The sequence below is a fragment of the Pongo pygmaeus genome, chromosome X (assembly GCF_028885625.2).
Source record: "Pongo pygmaeus isolate AG05252 chromosome X, NHGRI_mPonPyg2-v2.0_pri, whole genome shotgun sequence".
In the NCBI taxonomy this organism is placed as follows: Eukaryota; Metazoa; Chordata; class Mammalia; order Primates; family Hominidae; genus Pongo; species Pongo pygmaeus.
The window spans coordinates 74,014,103-74,032,498 of NC_072396.2; the positions used below are offsets into that span (position 1 = coordinate 74,014,103).

Consider the following 18,396-nt stretch of genomic DNA (forward strand, 5'->3'; position numbering starts at 1 on the left):
TAGCAGCCCCAGTCAGGGGCTTATAGATAAAACTCCCATCACCCTGGGACAGAGCACCTGGGGGAAGGGGCGTCTGTGGGCACAGCTTCAGTGAACTTAAAGTTTCCTGCCTGCCGGCTCTGAAGAGAGCAGCTGATCCTGACAAGGAGGATTCTCCCAGCACAGCACTCAAGCTCTGCCAAGGGACAGACTCTGCCTCCTCAAGTGGGTCCCTGACCCCCGTGCCTCCTGACTGGGAGAGACCTCCCAACAGGGGTCGAGAAAAACCTCATACAGAAGAGCTCCGGCTGGCATTAGGCTGGCGCCCCGCTGGGACAAAGTTTCCAGAGGAAGGAGCAGGCAGCAATCTTTGCTGTTCTGCAGCCTCCACTAGTGATAACCAGGTGAACAGGGTCTGGAATGGACCTCCAGCAAACTGCAGCAGACCTGCAGAAGAGGGGCCTGACTCTTACAAGAAAAACTAACAAATGGAAAGCAACAACATCAACATCAACAAAAAGGACCCCCACACAAAAACCCCATCCAAAGATCATCAGCCTCAAAGATCAAAAAGGTAGATAAATCCACGAAGATGAGGAAAAACCAGTGCAAAAATGCTGAAAATTCCAAAAACCAGAATGCCTCTTCCCCTCAAAATGATCGCAACTCCTCTCCAGCAAAGGCACAAAACTGCACGGAGAATGAGTTTGACAAATTGACAGAAGCAGGCTTCAGAAGGTGGGTATAACGAATTCCTCTGAGCTAAAGGAGCATGTTCTACCCAATGAAAGGAAGCTAAGAACCTTGATAAAATGTTACAGGAACTGCTAACTAGAATAACCAGTTTAGAGAGGAGCATAAATGAACTGATGAGATGAAAAACAGCAGGAGAACTTCATGAAGCATACACAAGTATCAACAGCCAAATCAATCAAGCGAAGAAAGGATGTCAGAGATTGAAAACCAACTTACTGAAATAAGGCGTGAAGACAAGATTAGAGAAAAAAGAGTGAAAAGGAACAAACAAAGCCTCCAAGAAATATGGGACTATGTGAAAAGACCAAACGTACGATTGATTGGTGTACCTGAAAGTGACAGGGAGAATGGAACCAAGCTGAAAAACACAATTCAGGATATTATCCAGGAGAACTTCCCCAACCTGGCAAGGCAAGCCAACATTCAAATTCAGGAAATATGGAGAACACCACTAAGATACTCCTCAAGAAGACCAACCCCAAGACACATAAACATCAGATTTCCAAGGCTGAAATGAAGGAAAACATATTAAGGGCAGCCAGAGAGAAAGGCCAGGTTACCCACAAAGGGAAGCCCATCAGGATAACAGTGGATCCCTCTGCAGAAACCCTACAAGCCAGAAGACAGTGGGGGCCAATATTCAACATTCTTAAAGAAAAGAATTTTCAGCTGGGTGCAGTGGCTCACACCTGTAATCCCAGCACTTTGGGAGGCCGAGGTGGGCGGATCACGAGGTCAGGAGTTCGAGACCAGCCTGGCGAATACAGTGAAACCCTGTCTATACTAAAAATACAAAAAAAAATTAGCTGGGCATGGTGGCACATGCCTGTAGTCTCAGCTACTCGGAAGGCTGAGGCAGAAGAATCACTCGAACCCAGGAGGCAGAGGTTGCAGTGAGCCAAGATCATGCCACTGCACTCCAGCCTGGGCAACAGAGCGAGACGCCATCTCAAAAAAAGAAAATAAAAGAAAAGAAAGAATTTTCAACCCAGAATTTCATATCCAGCCAAAATAAGCTTCATAAGCAAAAGAGATTTCCAAAGAAGCAAACGCTGTTGGATTTTGTGACTACCAGGCCTGCCTTACAAGAGCTCCTGAAGGAAGCACTAAATATGGAAAGGAAAAACCAGTAACAGCCACTACAAAAACATACCAAAATATAAAGACCAATGACACTATGAAGAAACTGCATCAATTAACGAGCAAAATAACCAGCTAACATCATGATGACAGGATCAAATTCACACATAACAATATTAACCTTAAATGTAAATGGGCTAAATGCTCCAATTAAAAGACACAGACTGGCAAATTGGATAAAGAGTCAAGACCCATCAGTGTGCTGTATTCAGGACAACCATCTCACACGCAGAGACACACATAGGCTCAAAATAAACGGATGGAGGAAGATCTGCCAAGAAAATGGAAAACAAACAAAGCAGGGGTTGCAATCCTAGTCTGATAAAACACACTTTAAACTAACAAAGATCAAAAAAGGCAAAGAAGGGCGTTACATAATGGTAAAGGGATCAATTCAACAAGAAGAGCTAACTATCCTAAATATATATGCACCCAACACAGGGGCATGCAGATTCATAAAGCAAGTTCTTAGAGACCTACAAAGAGACTTAGACCCCCACACAATAATAGTGGGAGATTTTAACACCCCACTGTCAATATTAGACAGATCAACGAGACAGAAAATTAACACGGATATTCAGGACTTGAACTCAGCTCTGGAGAAAGCAGATCTAATAGACATCTACAGAACTCTCCACCTCAAATCAACAGAATATACATTCTTCTCAGCACCATATAGCACTTATTCTAAAATCGACCACATAATTGGAAGTAAAACACTCCTCAGCAAATGCAAAAGAATGGAAATCAAAACAGTCTCTCAGAACACAGTGCAATCAAATTAGAACTCAGGATTAAGAAACTCACTCAAAACCACACAACTACATGGAAATTGAACAATCTGCTCCTGAATGACTACTGGGTAAACAACGAAATTAAGGCAGAAATAATGAAGTTCTTTGAAACCAATGAGAACAAAGAGACAACATACCAGAATCTCTGGGACACAGCTAAAGCAGTGTTAAGTGGGAAATTTATAGCACTAAATGCCCACGTCGGAAAACTGTAAAGATCTGAAAAATCAACACCCAAACATCACAATTAAAAGAACTAGAGAAGCAAGAGCAAACAAATTCAAAAGCCATCAGAAGACAAGAGATAACTAAGATCAGAGCAGAACTGAAGGAGATAGAGACACAAAAAACCCTTCAGAAAAATCAATGAGTCCAGGAGCTGATTTTCTGAAAAGATTAAGCAAATACATATACCGCTAGCCAGATTAATAAAGTAGAAAAGAGAGAAGAATCAAATAGACAATAAAAATGATAAAGGGGCTATCACCACTGATCCCACAGAAATACAGACTACCATCAGAGAATACTATAAACACCTATACACAAATAAACTAGAAAATCTAGAAGAAATGGATAAATTCCTGGACGCATACACTCTCCCAAGACGAAACCAGAAGATGTCGAATCTCTGAATAGACCAATAACAAGTTCTCAAATTGAGGCAGTAATTAATAGCCTACCAACCAAAAAAAAAAAAAACTCCCAGGACCAGACAGATTCACAGCTGAATCCTACCAGAGGTACAAAGACGAGCTGGTACCATTCCTTCTGAAACTATTCCAATCAATAGAAAAAAAGGGACTCCTCCCTAACTGATTTTATGAGGCCAGCATCATCCTGATACCAAAAACTGGCAGAGACACAACAGAAAAGAAAATTTCAGGCCAATATCCCTGATGAACATCAATGCGAAAATCCTCAATAAAATACTGGCAAATCAAATCCAGCAGCACATCAAAAAGCTTATCCACCACGAACAAGTCAGTTTCATCCCTGGGATGCAAGACTGATTCAACATAGGCAAATCAATAAACGTAATCCATCGCATAAACAGAACCAATGACAAAAACCACATGATTATCTCAATAGATGCAGAAAAGGCCTTCAATAAAATTCAAAACCATTTCATGCTAAAAACTCTCATATCTCAAAATAATAAGAGCTATTTATGACAAACCCATAGCCAATATCATACTGAATGGGCAAAAGCTGGAAGCTTTCCTGTGGAAAACTGGCACAAGACAAGGATGCCCTCTCTCACTACTCCCATTCAACACAGTATTGAAAGTTCTGGCCAGGGCAATCAGGCAAGAGAAAGAAATAAAGCGTATTCAATTAGGAAGAGAGGAAGTCAAATTGTCTGTGTTTGCAGATGACATAATTGTATATTTAGACAATCCCATCGTCTCAGCCCAAAAACTCCTTAAGCTGATAAGCAACTTCAGCAAAGTCTCAGGATAAAAAATCAATATGTAAAAATCACAAGCATTCCCATACACCAATAATAGACAAGCAGAGAGCCAAATCATGAGTCAACTCCCATTCACAACTGCTACACAGAGAATGAAATACCTAGGAATGCAATTTACAAGGAATGTGAAGGATCTCTTCAAGGAGAACTACAAACCACTGCTCAAGGAAGTAAGAGAGGACACAAACAAATGGAAAAAAATTCCATGCTCATGGATAAGAAAGATTAATATCGTGAAAATGGCCATACTGCCCAAAGTAATTTATAGATTCAATGCTATTCCCATCAAGCTACCACTGACTTTCCTCACAGAACTAGAAAAAACTACTTTAAATTTCATATGGAACCAAAAAAGAGCCCGTGTAGCCAAGACAATCCTAAGCAAAAAGAACAAAGCTGGAGGCATCACACTACCTGACTTCAAACTATACTACAAGGCTACAGTAACCAAAACAGCATGATACTGGTACCAAAACAGATAAATATATACCAATGGAACAGAACAGAGGCTTCAGAAATAACACCACCCATCTACAACCATCTGATCTTCAACAAACCTGACAAAAAAAAAAAAAAAAAGCAATGGGGGAAGGATTCCCTATTTAATAAATGTGTTGGGAAAACTGGCTAGCCATATGCAGAAAACAGAAACTGGATCCTTTCCTTACACCTTATAAAAAAATTAACTCAACATGGATTAAATACTTAAACATAAGACCTAAAACCATAAAAACCCTAGAAGAAAATGTAGGCAATACCATTCAAGACATGGGCATGGGCAAAGACTTCATGACTAAAACACCAAAAGCAATTGCAGCAAAAGCCAAAATTGAAAAATGGGATCTAATTAAACTAAAGAGCTTCTGCACAGGAAAAGAAACTATCATCAGGGTGAACAGGCAACCTACAGAATGGGAGAAAATTTTCGCCATCTATCCATCTGACAAAGGTCTAATATCCAGAATCTACAAGGAACTTAAACAAATTTACAAGAAAAAAACAAACAACCCCATCAAAAAGTAGGCAAAGGATATGAACAGCCACTTCTCAAAAGAAGACATTTTTGCGGCCAAAAAAACATATGAAAAAAAGCTCGTCATCACTGGTCATTAGAGAAATGCAAATGAAAACCACAATGAGGTACCATCTCACTCCAGTTAGAATGGTGATCATTAAAAAGTCAGAAACAAGAGATGCTGGCGAGGATGCTGAGAAATAGGAATGCTTTTACACTATTGGTGGCAGTGTAAATTAGTTCAACCATTGTGGAAGACAATGTGGCCATTCCTCTGGTTTCTAGAACCAGAAATACCATTTCGACCCGGCAATCCCATTACTGAGTATACACCCAAAGGATTATAAATCATTCTACTATAAAGACACAGGCACACGCATGTTTATTGCAGCACTATTTACAATAACAAAGACTTGGAACCAACTCAAATGCTCATCAATGATAGACTGAATAAAGAAAATGTGGCACATATACACCATGGAATACTATGCAGTCATACAAAGAATGAGTTCATGTCCTTTGCAGGGACATGGATGAAACTGGAAACCATCACTGTCAGCAAACTAACACAGGAAAAGAAAACCAAACATTACATGTTCTCACTCATAAGTGAGAGTTGAACAGTGAGAACACATGGACAAGGGAGGGGAACATCACACACCTGGGCCTGTCAGCAGGTGGGGGCAAAGGGAGGGAGAGCATTAGGATGAATACCTAATGCATGCGGGGCTTAAAACCTAGATGACGGGTTGATAGGTGCAGCAAATCACCATGGCACATGTATACCTATGTAACAAGCCTGCGTGTTCTGCACATGTATCCCAGAACTTAAAGTAAAATAAAATAAAATAAAGAAAAGAAAAAGAAAATGTTTCCTTTCTTTATACCAAAGTTCCAAAGTTTGCTAATCCTTCAGTATTTTCAAAGACTCTGATCTCTCAATTATTGCCCCTTTCTAAAAGTATCTTGAGTATCTCCCTCTCAACTTATTCCTTCTTCTCTACCTTCAAACGTACCCATCTCCTTACCTTGAAAAAAAAATCAACTAACCCCTCTATGCTTCAAGCTTGCATCCCATTTCTCCTCTTCCTTTGATTGACAAACTTCTTGAATTGAAAAGTTTGTCTACTAGCTCTACTGTCTTGCTACTCACTCATCTCCTTAAATGTCCGCAATCTGTTTTGCATCCTTACCACTTTACTAAAACTGCACTCCCAAAGATCACCTTCCTTAACTTCATAGCAACATTTCAAAATGGCCATAACCTTTTTGAAAAACATTACTCCCTTGGAGTTTCAGACCAGCCTAAGCAACATGGCAAAACCTGTATCTACAAAAAATACAAAAATTAGTAGGGTGTGATGCCACATGCCTTGTAGTCCCAGCTACTCGGGAAGCTGAGGTAGGAGGTTGACCTGAGCCCAGGAGGCAGGGGTTGCAGTGAGTCAATATTGCACCACTGCACTCCAACCTGGGTGACAGAGCCAGATCCTGTCTCAAAAAAAAAAAAAAAAAAATTACTCCCTTGGCCTGAAATATCCTGGTCCTTGTGTGGGAAATATCTTAGTCTAAGAACTTTGTCTGCTCCAATCCTGACATTCGTAATCCAGCTATTTATAGTTATCACCAATAAGTCTTCAAGCCAAAGGCAGCTGAGGCTAAAACAGAATGCTACTTCCATATAAAGATGTTTTCTTTGTTGCTGTTGCTCCATCTTTTCTTCTCACCAGCCTGTTCTTGACCTCTCTATATTATAAACATCTTGGTTACATAATTGGTGACTGATACCTTTGAACAGCTTTACTCTGCTCTACCCACAGCCTGAAATTGAATTGACTTTAGATAAACACGGGGTTATAACCTCTGACATTTATAAATTTTTAAATTATTGTTTATCTAGCTTTAAACTATTCCTTCCGAAATCCTCAAGCATAATTTAAGATTGGTATCTTTGTTCTGGTATCTTACCTTTTCCCTTTCATTTACTATGTACCATAACATGGTACAAGAACCTTATACGGAGAATGCACTCAATAAATGACTAATAAATCTCCTGTAGAATTTTTTTTTTTTTTTTTTTTTTTTTTTTTTTTTGAGAGGGAGTCTCGCTTTGTTGCCCAGGCTGGAGTGCAGTGGCGCAATCTCGGCTCGCTGCAAGGTCCGCCTCCCGGCTTCACGCCATTCTCCTGCCTCGGCCTCCTGAGCAGCTGGGACCATAGGAACCCACCACCACGCCTGGCTAATTTTTCATATTTTTAGTAGAGACGGAGTTTCACTGTGTTAGCCAGGATGGTCTCAATCTCCTGACCTCGTGATCCGCCCGCCTCAGCCTCCCAAAGTGCTGGGATTACAGGTGTGAGCCACCGCGCCTGGCCACCTCCTGTAGAATTTTTTGACTGTTCCTTTTGGTCATCTATCCTTATTCTTTTTATTTTAACTTTGAAGCTGGTAGATTCAGAGTTAAAATCTCACTACTTTGTTCTTCTCTCAATACCACTGATTCTTAAATTTTGGTGTGCATGAGAATTCCTGAGACATTTTTTCAAATTATAGACATGCCCAGGTTTCATCCTGAACCTAAATGAATCAAAACCACCAATGGAAGGGCCTGGACATCTGTATGTTTCACAGGCTTCACAGGTGATTCTGATTTTTGGGGGGGAGGGGGAGGGATGGAGTTTCACTCTTGTCGCCCAGGATGGAGTGCAATGGTGCGATCTCAGCTCACTGCAACCTCCGCCTCCAGGGTTCAAGCAATTCTCCTGCTTCAGCCTCCCAAGTAGCTGGGATTACAGGCACACACCACCATGCGTGGCTAATTTTTGTATTTTTAGTAGAGACGGGGTTTCACTACATTGGCCAGGCTGGTCTTGAACTCCTGATCTCAGGTGATCCACTCACCTAGACCTCCCAAAGTGCTGGAATTATAGGCGTGAGCCACCGCTACCAGCCTGATTCTGATTTATACCAATATTTAAGAACCACTGCTCTTTATTTTTTTCCTCAAAGAACTCAACTACTCTTCTGTCTTCAACTACCACCTCTGTGTAAATCATTGCCAAATCTACAGGCTCAGTCCTGACCTTTCTCATAAGCTCTAGTCTCACATCTCCAACCTTATTGTCATCTCAAATGCAACAGGTCTAAAACTAAAACTTAAAAGTCATTCATCTACTTCTGAGTTTCCTGCTCATTGTTCCATAATTCCTCCAAATAATAAAGAATTATAGCCTATAAATCTTCATGACTTGTTTCATCACATAGCACATAATCCAGGCACACTAAATTTGTTTTTAAGGAAGCAAAATATATTCCAATAAACATATTTTTGAAATAAAATTATTTTAATTTGGAGGCCTCCTGCACTGACAATCTATTCTCCACTGTATCAAAAAAAGTATGATACACATAACAAGCACCCAAATATCTGATTAAGAACTGCTATGTGAAATGAGACAGTACATGGGACTCTCTTCTTTACTGTCTCTTGTCCCCTCTCTTATCCTTCCCTTTTCTTCTCTTATCTCTTGCTTCTCCCTCTTCTTCTCTCCCCTCTTGCCTTTCTCCTCTCCTTGCTTCCCCCTTTTTTCTCCACTTTCCCCATCCGTTTAGTATTTTTCCTCTTACAGCCCCCCCCCCTTTTTTTTAACAGTCTCTTTTCTCTTCCCTAGCTCTCTCATCTCCCTGGCCCTAACCCCATCAACACTGTGTGGTTCTGCCCTCACCCCTTGCTGTCCCTTAAAAAAAAAAGAAAAGAAAAGAAAAAAAGAAATGAGACAGTACATGGGAAGAGGCTGCGACAGCCACTTCATCTACCATATCCCTATTTGATAAGCAGTAAACAGCTAAAGCAATATTTCTTCATATGTAGAATGGTAGGAGTTAAGAATTAATGCACTTTAATATCACACGGTTCACCTGTGTACTAAGTTTCTTCCACTGATAAATTCCTAGCTCTTACCTCTCCATAACTACAGGATCTAAGGCTCCTGGGAGCAATGATATCAATTTATATCTAAGAGTTAAAGAGCTAGAACTGTTCTCTAAACATGCTAATAGAGTGGACTCATGAGTAAGTATATTATTGATTATATTAAGCACAATTACCCTATATCTACACGGAAGTTGTATACAGTTTTGTTCATATTCACAAAGATAAATAGTTAGTAGTAAATTATATTTGTTGCATACAGACAAAAGTCATTTGTCTTTACAATGTCAAGCAGTCCAGAGGTTCACCCTTTGGTTTGTTACTTCAATGTATCCTTTATAATTGGCAATATACTTCCCATAAATGCATTTGCTGTCACTATGCCTGTTGAAAATCACTGTCAGCACACTAGACTTTGCCCATTTAGCTAAAGCACTAGAACATTGCCAGACAGTGGACCACATTCAAAGCATCCAAGAAGATGAGTTTAGTTTGAGATTTTTGGTTTTTTGTTCTTGTTGTTTGCTCTCACAGGTAAAAATCAGTTCTATAGTTTCTCAGTAACTCATTCCAATGTTTATCAATCCACCTCCTGAGGAAACTATTCTTTACACTTTTTAAAATCTGAATATGTCATATGGCAACACTTATTCTATTATTAATAGAGGGGAAACTATGATTTGATGGTCCTTCAGAACCCTGAAGATTTTGATCATCTCCATGAGAAATAATCCATGTCCTTTAACATTTCTTTAAGTTCTCACTGTCCCACCTTTTAATCATCTTTGTTGTTCACCTCCTATTTCTTGTAGTGATATCTTTAAACGTTTGTTAATAAGGAGCTAACCTCTGAAAAAAAATCATAAAACTGAGGGAGGCCATTTGCTTGAGAAACTAGTGTTCCTGGGTTGTTTTGTTTGTCTTTTAACAAATCTCTATCCAAGAACGGGTCAAAACATTATTTAAACTGCAAGAACACTACCCAATATATAATAAGAACACTCCTCATAATACGTGTCACAATATGTATACGTACATCTAATTTTCTGCTCTTCATTTACAGGCCAACCTCCTCCTATGGTAAGTGACCAGTTCCACAGGTTTACTGCCATTTCTTCAATCTGGTCAAAGAGAAACATTTCCTTAGCTAGTTAAAATACTGGCCACCTCCAACGGTATTTTCATTCTTGAATGTTGTATGCTTATGTAACTATTGTGGGTCATTTCCAGGCCCTCCATAATCTAGTCCCATTGTACCTCTCCCCACAAAAACTTACCCACTGTTAGAGTAATTATCTATTTCCTGAACACAACTTGTTCATTCCTACCAGTGTGTCTTTATTCATACTATCGGCTTCACCTGATATACCTCCTCCCTTTGTTTTTATGTAACTCAAATCCATTTCAGTCTCACCAACAACATAAATGAAGCTTTCAGCAACCATTACAGTCTACGTTGTTCTTTCTTCTTTGAATTCATATATTCATTAAGTCGTATACAATTTGGCAATTAATTATATTACTTTGTATCATTTATTCTTTAATTGTTTTAGTTCTTTTTTTAACCCAATTTATGCACAGCAGTGGTACAAAATGTATGTTAGTTTTAAGTCTTTTCTTCCATGCCACTGTTCTCACTTACCATTTCACATTTTTCTGATGAGCTTCAGTTTAAACAGATGATTTATTTAACATGTGATATAGTTTGGATACTTTTCCCCTGGGAACCTCATATCAAAATTTGATCCCCAATGTTGGAGGTGGGGCTGATGGGAGGTACTTGGGTCACAGGGGTTGATCCCTCATTGTCTTGGTGCTGTCCTCACAGTAATGAGTGAGTTCTCAGTCTATTAGTTACTGCAAGATCTGATTCTTAAAAAAGAGCCTGGTACCTCCTCCTTTCTCTTTCCTCCTCTCTCATCATGTGATGCCTGCTCCCTTTCCCCTTCCAACATGATTGGAAACTTCCAGAGGCCCTCACCGGAAGCAGATGCCAGTGCCATGCTTCTTATACGATCTGCAGAACCATGAGCCAAATAAACTTCTTTTCCTTATCAGTTACCCAGCCTCAGGTATTTCCTTTGTAGCAATGCAAACGGCCTAATGCAGCATGGTTGTCATTTCACTTATTATTCTGGGGCTAATTATCATGTACATCTCCATCACATAGTATCCTCAGTGCCACAGTTGATCAAATGATGACTTTCTTTTTTTTTTTTTTTTTTGAGACAGAGTCTCACTTTGTTGCCCAAGCTGGAGTGCAATGGCGTGGTCTCGGCTCACTGCAACCACCACCTCCCGGGTTCAAGTGATTCTCCCACCTTAGCCTCCTAAGTAGCTGGGATTACAGGCACCCGCCATAATGCCCGGCTAATTTTTGTATTTTTAGTTGAGATGGGGTTTCACCATGTTGGCCAGACTGGTCTCGAACTCCTGACCTCAGGTGATCCGCCCGCCTCGACCTCCCAAAGTGCTGGGATTACAGGCATGAGCCACCACGCCCGGCTGACTTTCATACTAAGTATTATTTCATTTGTATCACTAAAAACACATGGAGTTAATACTGCACTCCAAATTACCCAGAAGAACAAATGACTTGACATATTATGATGGGAAATGAACATCCAGACTAAATAGCTAAAAGAAGCTACCTGTTTTGGCATTTTGGAAAGCAATTTGGCAATATAGAAAAATGTTCGCCCGGGTGCAGTGGCCAGTGGCTCACGCCTGTAATCCCAGCACTTTGGGAGGCCGAGGCGGTCGGATTGCCTGAGGTCAGGTGTTCGAGACCAGCCTGGCCAACATGGTCAAACCCCGTCTCTACTAAAAAATATAAAAATTAGTCGTGCATGGTGGCAGGCACCTGTAATCCCAGCTACTCCGGAGACTGAGGCATAAGAATCACTTGACCCCAGGAGGCGGAGGTTGCAGTGAGCCAAGATCATGCCACTGCACTCCAGCCTCGGCGAGACAGAGCGAGACCCTGTCTCAATAAAAATAAATAAATAAGTAAATAAATAAATAAATAAACAAATAAAGTTCATATCTTTTGTCCCAATAGTTGCACTTTTGAGACTTTATCCTAAGAAATAGACGAAAATGTGTGGGGGGATAATCTTTGCACTTAATAGTGTTCTTCATATCATTATTTATAATAGTAAAAAATGAGGAACACTATGAGAAACAATATAAATATCCAATAATAAAGAAACAGGTGAATTATGATAACCTTCCTTGATGGAATAGTACTCATCCATTTAAAATAGTGGTCATGGCCAGACACGGTGGCTCATGCCTGTAATCCCAGCACTCTGGGAGGCTGAGGCAGGTGGATCACTGGAGGTCAAGAGTTTGAGACCAGCCTGGCCAACATGGTGAAACCCCGTCTCTACTAAAAATACAAAAAAAAAAAAAAATAGCCAGGCGTGGTGGTGCACACCTGTAGTCTCAGCTACTCGGGAGGCTGAGGCAGAAGAATCACTTAAACCCGAGAGGCGGAGGTTGCAGTGAGCCGAGATCATGCCACTGCACTCCAGCCTGGGTGACAAAGCGAGACTCTGTCTCAAAAAAATAAAAATAAAAACAAAAATAAAATAAAATAGTGGTCATGAAAACTATGTTTTTAACATGGGAAAATATTTATTACATGTCTAGTGAAAAAGGAAAGAAGGAAAAATACAAAACTGTATGTACAGAAAGTTGTACATATGCAAATCTTACCTCAAAAAAGAACTTCAATAAAATATTGGATTCTAGTTAACGATATGCACACTAAAACATTTAGGGGGGAAATGTACTGTTGTCAGCAACTCACTTTAAAATGCACCCAAAAAATAAGATGGGTTGATGGACAAATGTATATGTGATAAAGCAAATATGGTAAAATGTTTACAACTGTAGAATGTAAGTGGCTGTTACATAGGTGTCCAGTGTAATATTCTTTCAACTTTTCTGTTTGAAAATGTTTATTTTATTTTATTTTTTTCTTTTTATTATTATTATTATTATTATTATACTTTAGGCTCTATGGTACATGTGCACAACGTGAAGGTAAGTTACATATGTATACATGTGCCATGCTGGTGCGCTGCACCCACCAACTCGTCATCTAGCATTAGGTATATCTCCCAATGCTATCCCTCCCCCCTCCCCCCACCCCACAACAGTCCCCGAACTGTGATGTTCCCCTTCCTGTGTCCATGTGTTCTCATTGTTCAATTCCCACCTATGAGTGAGAATATGCGGTGTTTGGTTTTTTGTTCTTGCAATAGTTTACTGAGAATGATGATTTCCAATTTCATCCATGTCCCTACAAAGGACATGAACTCATCATTTTTTATGGCTGCATAGTATTCCATGGTGTATATGTGCCACATTTTCTTAATCCAGTCTATCATTGTTGGACATTTGGGTTGGTTCCAAGTCTTTGCTATTGTGAATAATGCTGCAATAAACATACATGTGCATGTGTCTTTATAGCAGCATGATTTATAGTCCTTTGGGTATATACCCAGTAATGGGATGGCTGGGTCAAATGGAATTTCTAGCTCTAGATCCCTGAGGAATCGCCACACTGACTTCCACAATGGTTGAACTAGTTTACAGTCCCACCAACAGTGTAAAAGTGTTCCTATTTCTCCACATCCTCTCCAGCACCTGTTGTTTCCTGACTTTTTAATGATTGCCATTCTAACTGGTGTGAGATGGTATCTCATTGTGGTTTTGATTTGCATTTCTCTGATGGCCAGTGATGGTGAGCATTTTTTCATGTGTTTTTTGGCTGCATACATGTCTTCTTTTGAGAAGTGTCTGTTCATGTCCTTCGCCCACTTTTTGATGGGGTTGTTTGTTTTTTCTTGTAAATTTGTTGGAGTTCATTGTAGATTCTGGATATTAGCCCTTTGTCAGATGAGCAGGTTGCAAAAATTTTCTCCCATTTTGTAGGTTGCCTGTTCACTCTGATGGTAGTTTCCTTTGCTGTGCAGAAGCTCTTTAGTTTAATTAGATCCCATTTGTCAATTTTGGCTTTTGTTGCCATTGCTTTTGGTGTTTTAGACATGAAGTCCTTGCCCATGCCTATGTCCTGAATGGTAATGCCTAGGTTTTCTTCTAGGGTTTTTATGGTTTTAGGTCTAACATTTAAGTCTTTAATCCACCTTGAATTGATTTTTGTATAAGGTGTAAGGAAGGGATCCAGTTTCAGCTTTCTACATATGGCTAGCCAGTTTTCCCAGCACCATTTATTAAATAGGGAATCCTTTCCCCATTTCTTGTTTTTGTCAGGTTTGTCAAAGATCAGATAGTTGTAGATATGTGGCATTATTTCTGACGGCTCTGTTCTGTTCCATTGATCTATATCTCTGTTTTGGTACCAGTACCATGCTGTTTTGGTTACTGTAGCCTTGTAGTATAGTTTGAAGTCAGGTAGTGTGATGCCTCCAGCTTTGTTCTTTTGGCTTAGGATTGACTTGGCGATGCGGGCTCTTTTTTGGTTCCATATGAACTTTAAAGTAGTTTTTTCCAATTCTGTGAAGAAAGTCATTGGTAACTTGATGGGGATGGCATTGAATCTGTAAATTACCTTGGGAAGGATGGCCATTTTCATGATATTGATTCTTCCTACCCATGAGCATGGAATGTTCTTCCATTTCTTTGTATCCTCTTTTATTTCCTTGAGCAGTGGTTTGTAGTTCTCCTTGAAGAGGTCCTTCACATCCCTTGTAAGTTGGATTCCTAGGTATTTTATTCTCTTTGAAGCAATTGTGAATGGGAGTTCACTCATGATTTGGCTCTCTGTTTGTCTGTTATTGATGTATAAGAATGTTTGTGATTTTTGTACATTGATTTTGTATCCTGAGACTTTGCTGAAGTTGCTTATCAGCTTAAGGAGATTTTGGGCTGAGACAATGAGGTTTTCTAGATATACTATCATGTCATCTGCAAACAGGGACAATTTGACTTCCTCTTTTCCTACTTGAATACCCTTGATTTCCTTCTCCTGCCTAATTGCCCTGGCCAGAACTTCCAACACTATGTTGAATAGAAGTGGTGAGAGAGGGCATCCCTGTCTTGTGCCAGTTTTCAAAGGGAATGCTTCCAGTTTTTGCCCATTCAGTATGATATTGGCTGTGAGTTTGTCATAGATAGCTCTTATTATTTTGAGATACGTCCCATCAATACCTAATTTATTGAGAGTTTTTAGCATGAAGGGTTGTTGAATTTTGTCAAAGGCCTTTTCTGCATCTATTGAGATAATCATGTGGTTTTTGTCTTTGGTTCTGTTTATATGCTGGATTACATTTATTGATTTGCGTATATTGAACCAGCCTTGCATCCCAGGGATGAAGCCCACTTGATCATGGTGGATAAGCTTTTTGATGTGCTGCTGGATTCTGTTTGCCAGTATTTTATTGAGGATTTTTGCATCAATGTTCATCAAGGATATTGGTCTAAAATTCTCTTTTTTTGTTGTGTCTCTGCCAGGCTTTGGTATCAGGATGATGCTGGCCTCATAAAATGAGTTAGGGAGGATTCCCTCTTTTTCTATTGATTGGAATAGTTTCAGAAGGAATGGTACCAGTTCCTCTTTGTACCTCTGGTAGAATTCGGCTGTGAACCCATCTGGTCCTGGACTTTTTTTGGTTGGTAAGCTATTGATTATTGCCACAATTTCAGCTCCTGTTATTGGTCTATTCAGAGATTCAACTTCTTCCTGGTTTAGTCTTGGGAGGGTGTATGTGTTGAGGAATTTATCCATTTCTTCTAGATTTTCTAGTTTATTTGCGTAGAGGTGTTTGTAATATTCTCTGATGGTAGTTTGTATTTCTGTGGGATCGGTGGTGATATGTTTATTTTAAAATGTTGGGAAAACAGAGCAAATTGCCTTTTATGATGCCAGAAATATTACATGTACAGTATAATTATAGCTAAATAACATTTAAACAGTAAAACTATTAAAGAAAATACATTAAAATAATAGTAGTTATATTGAAGTGGTGTGTTTGCATGTGATTTTGTATCCATTTTTTTAAACTTTCTGTAAAGTTATGCTACTTTATGATTTTAAATAAATTCTTGTATTTTCTCATATTGTGTTAGAAAGGATAAGATAAACTATGATTGTAAATACTTCATAATCACAAAACATATTTATTCAACACATATGTATTAAGCACCTAAGATGTGGCAGGTTTTGTCTTAGGTTTACATAAATGTATAATGATAAGCATGGTAAATACATGCTGCAAACAGAAGTAAATAATATGAAGATTAGACTTTCCAGAAAGCAAATAAATTCAAGGCATTTCCAAAACCAAGCAGATCTTCTTCAAAAATAAAACCAAACTCTTATGGCTCATGCCTGTAATTCTAACACTGGGAGGCCAAAGAGGGCAGATTGCTTGAGCTCAGGAATTCGAGACTAGCCTGTGCAACATGGAGAAACCCCATCTCTATGAAAAATACAAAAAATTAGCTGGGCATGGTGGCACATGCCTGCAGTCCCAGCTACTCGGAGGGCTGAGGGGGAACACTTGAGCTCAGGAGGTCGAGGATGCAGTAAGCCGAGATTATGCAACTGCACTCCAGACCAAGACACTGTCTCAAAAAACAAACAAACAAAAAAACAAACCCAAACTCTTGGAATCTTATAATTTGTTTTCACTAACAGCTAAGTACGGTAAGAGGTTATGATCTAAAAAGAGATTTACCACCAGGCACGGTGGCTCACACCTGTAATCCCAGCACTTTGGGAGGCTGAGGTGGGTGGATCTCTTGAGGCCAGGAGTTTGAGACTAGCCTGGCCAACATGGCAAAAACACATCTCTACTAAAAACACAAAAATTAGCCAGGTGTGGTGGCGCCTGCCTATAATCCCAGCTACTTGGGAGGCTGAGGCACGAGAACTGCTTCAAACCAGGAGACAGAGGTTGCAGTGAGCTGAGATCCTGACACTGCACTCCAGCCTGGGCAACAGAGTGTGATTGTCTTATAAAAAAAAAATACTGAGATACCACCTCACAGTCACTAGGATGACTACTATCAATAAAAAAACAGAACAACAAGTATTGGTGATAATGTGAAGAAACTGGTACCCTTGTTCACTATTAATAGAAATGTAAAATGGTGTAGTTGCTATGGAAAACAGTATGGTGGTTCCTCAAAAAATTAAAAAGAGAATCGCCATATGATACAGCAATTCCAATTCTGGGTATATATCCAAAAGAACTAAATGCAGGGACTTGAACAGAAATTTCCATACCAATGCTCATAGCAACATTATTCACAATAGGCAAAAGGTAGATGCAACCCAAGTGTCCATCAACAAATGAATGGATAAACAAAATGTGGTATACACATACAATGGATTATTCAGTCTTAAAAAGGAAGGAAATTCTGACACATGCTGCAACATGGATGAACCTTGAAGACATTATACTAAGAGAAATAAACCAGCCACAAAAAGACAATTATTACATGATTCCACTTACATGAGGTACCGAGAGTAGTCAAATTTATAGAGACAGAAATTAGAATGATGGTTGACAAGCTGATCCCAAAATTTGTAAGAATTTTAGAGGGCAAGGGGGAGTTGCCTAATGGGTATAGAGTTTCAGTTTTGCAAGATGAAAAGGGTTCTGGATAATAGCTCTACAATGTGAACATACTTAACACAAGGGAACTATATACCTAAAGATAGTTAAGATGGTAAATTTTATGTTATGTGTATTTTACCACAATAAAAAACACAATGAGATAACAGTTCATACCCACTAGGATGACTATGATCAAAAAGACAAATAATGACAAATGTCAGCAAGGAGGTGGAAAAACTGGATCCCTCTATCCCTCTTTTTTTTTTTTTTTTTTTTTTTTGAGACGGAGTCTCGCTCTGTCGCCCAGGCTGGAGTGCAGTGGTGCAATCTCGGCTCATTGCAAGCTCTGCCTCCCGGGTTCACGCCATTCTCCTGCCTCAGCCTCCCAAGTAGCTGGGACTACAGGCGCCTGCCACCATGCCCAGCTAATTTTTGTATTTTTAGTAGAGACAGGGTTTCACCGTGTTAGCCAGGATGGCCTCGATCTCCTGACCTCCTGATCTGCCCGCCTCAGCCTCCCAAAGTGCTGGGATTACAGGCGTGAGTCACTGCGCCCAGCCAACTGGATCCCTCTTGTATTGCTAGTGGGAATGTAAAATGGTGCAGCCACTTTGGAAAACAATCTGGCAGCAGCAAACCAACATGGCACATGTATACATATGTAACATATGTAACAAACCTGCCCATTGTGCACATGTACCCTAGAACTTAAAATT

General features: G+C 39.8%; 1 protein-coding gene across 5 annotated transcripts in view; it reads right to left on the bottom strand.

The window, feature by feature from the left end:
• TEX11 (testis expressed 11) overlaps nt 1-18,396 on the bottom strand; it is a 385,652-nt gene that overhangs the window by 333,325 nt on the left and 33,931 nt on the right. For 3 of the 5 annotated variants that reach the window (XM_054470766.1, XM_054470767.2, XM_054470770.2), the window contains one exon: nt 10,123-10,207. The exons of the other annotated variants lie outside the window; for them this stretch is intronic. In XM_054470766.1, coding sequence (XP_054326741.1) covers nt 10,123-10,207 — 85 coding nt within the window. The remainder of the gene's footprint in view (nt 1-10,122; nt 10,208-18,396) is intronic. 5 annotated transcript variants of the gene reach the window in all.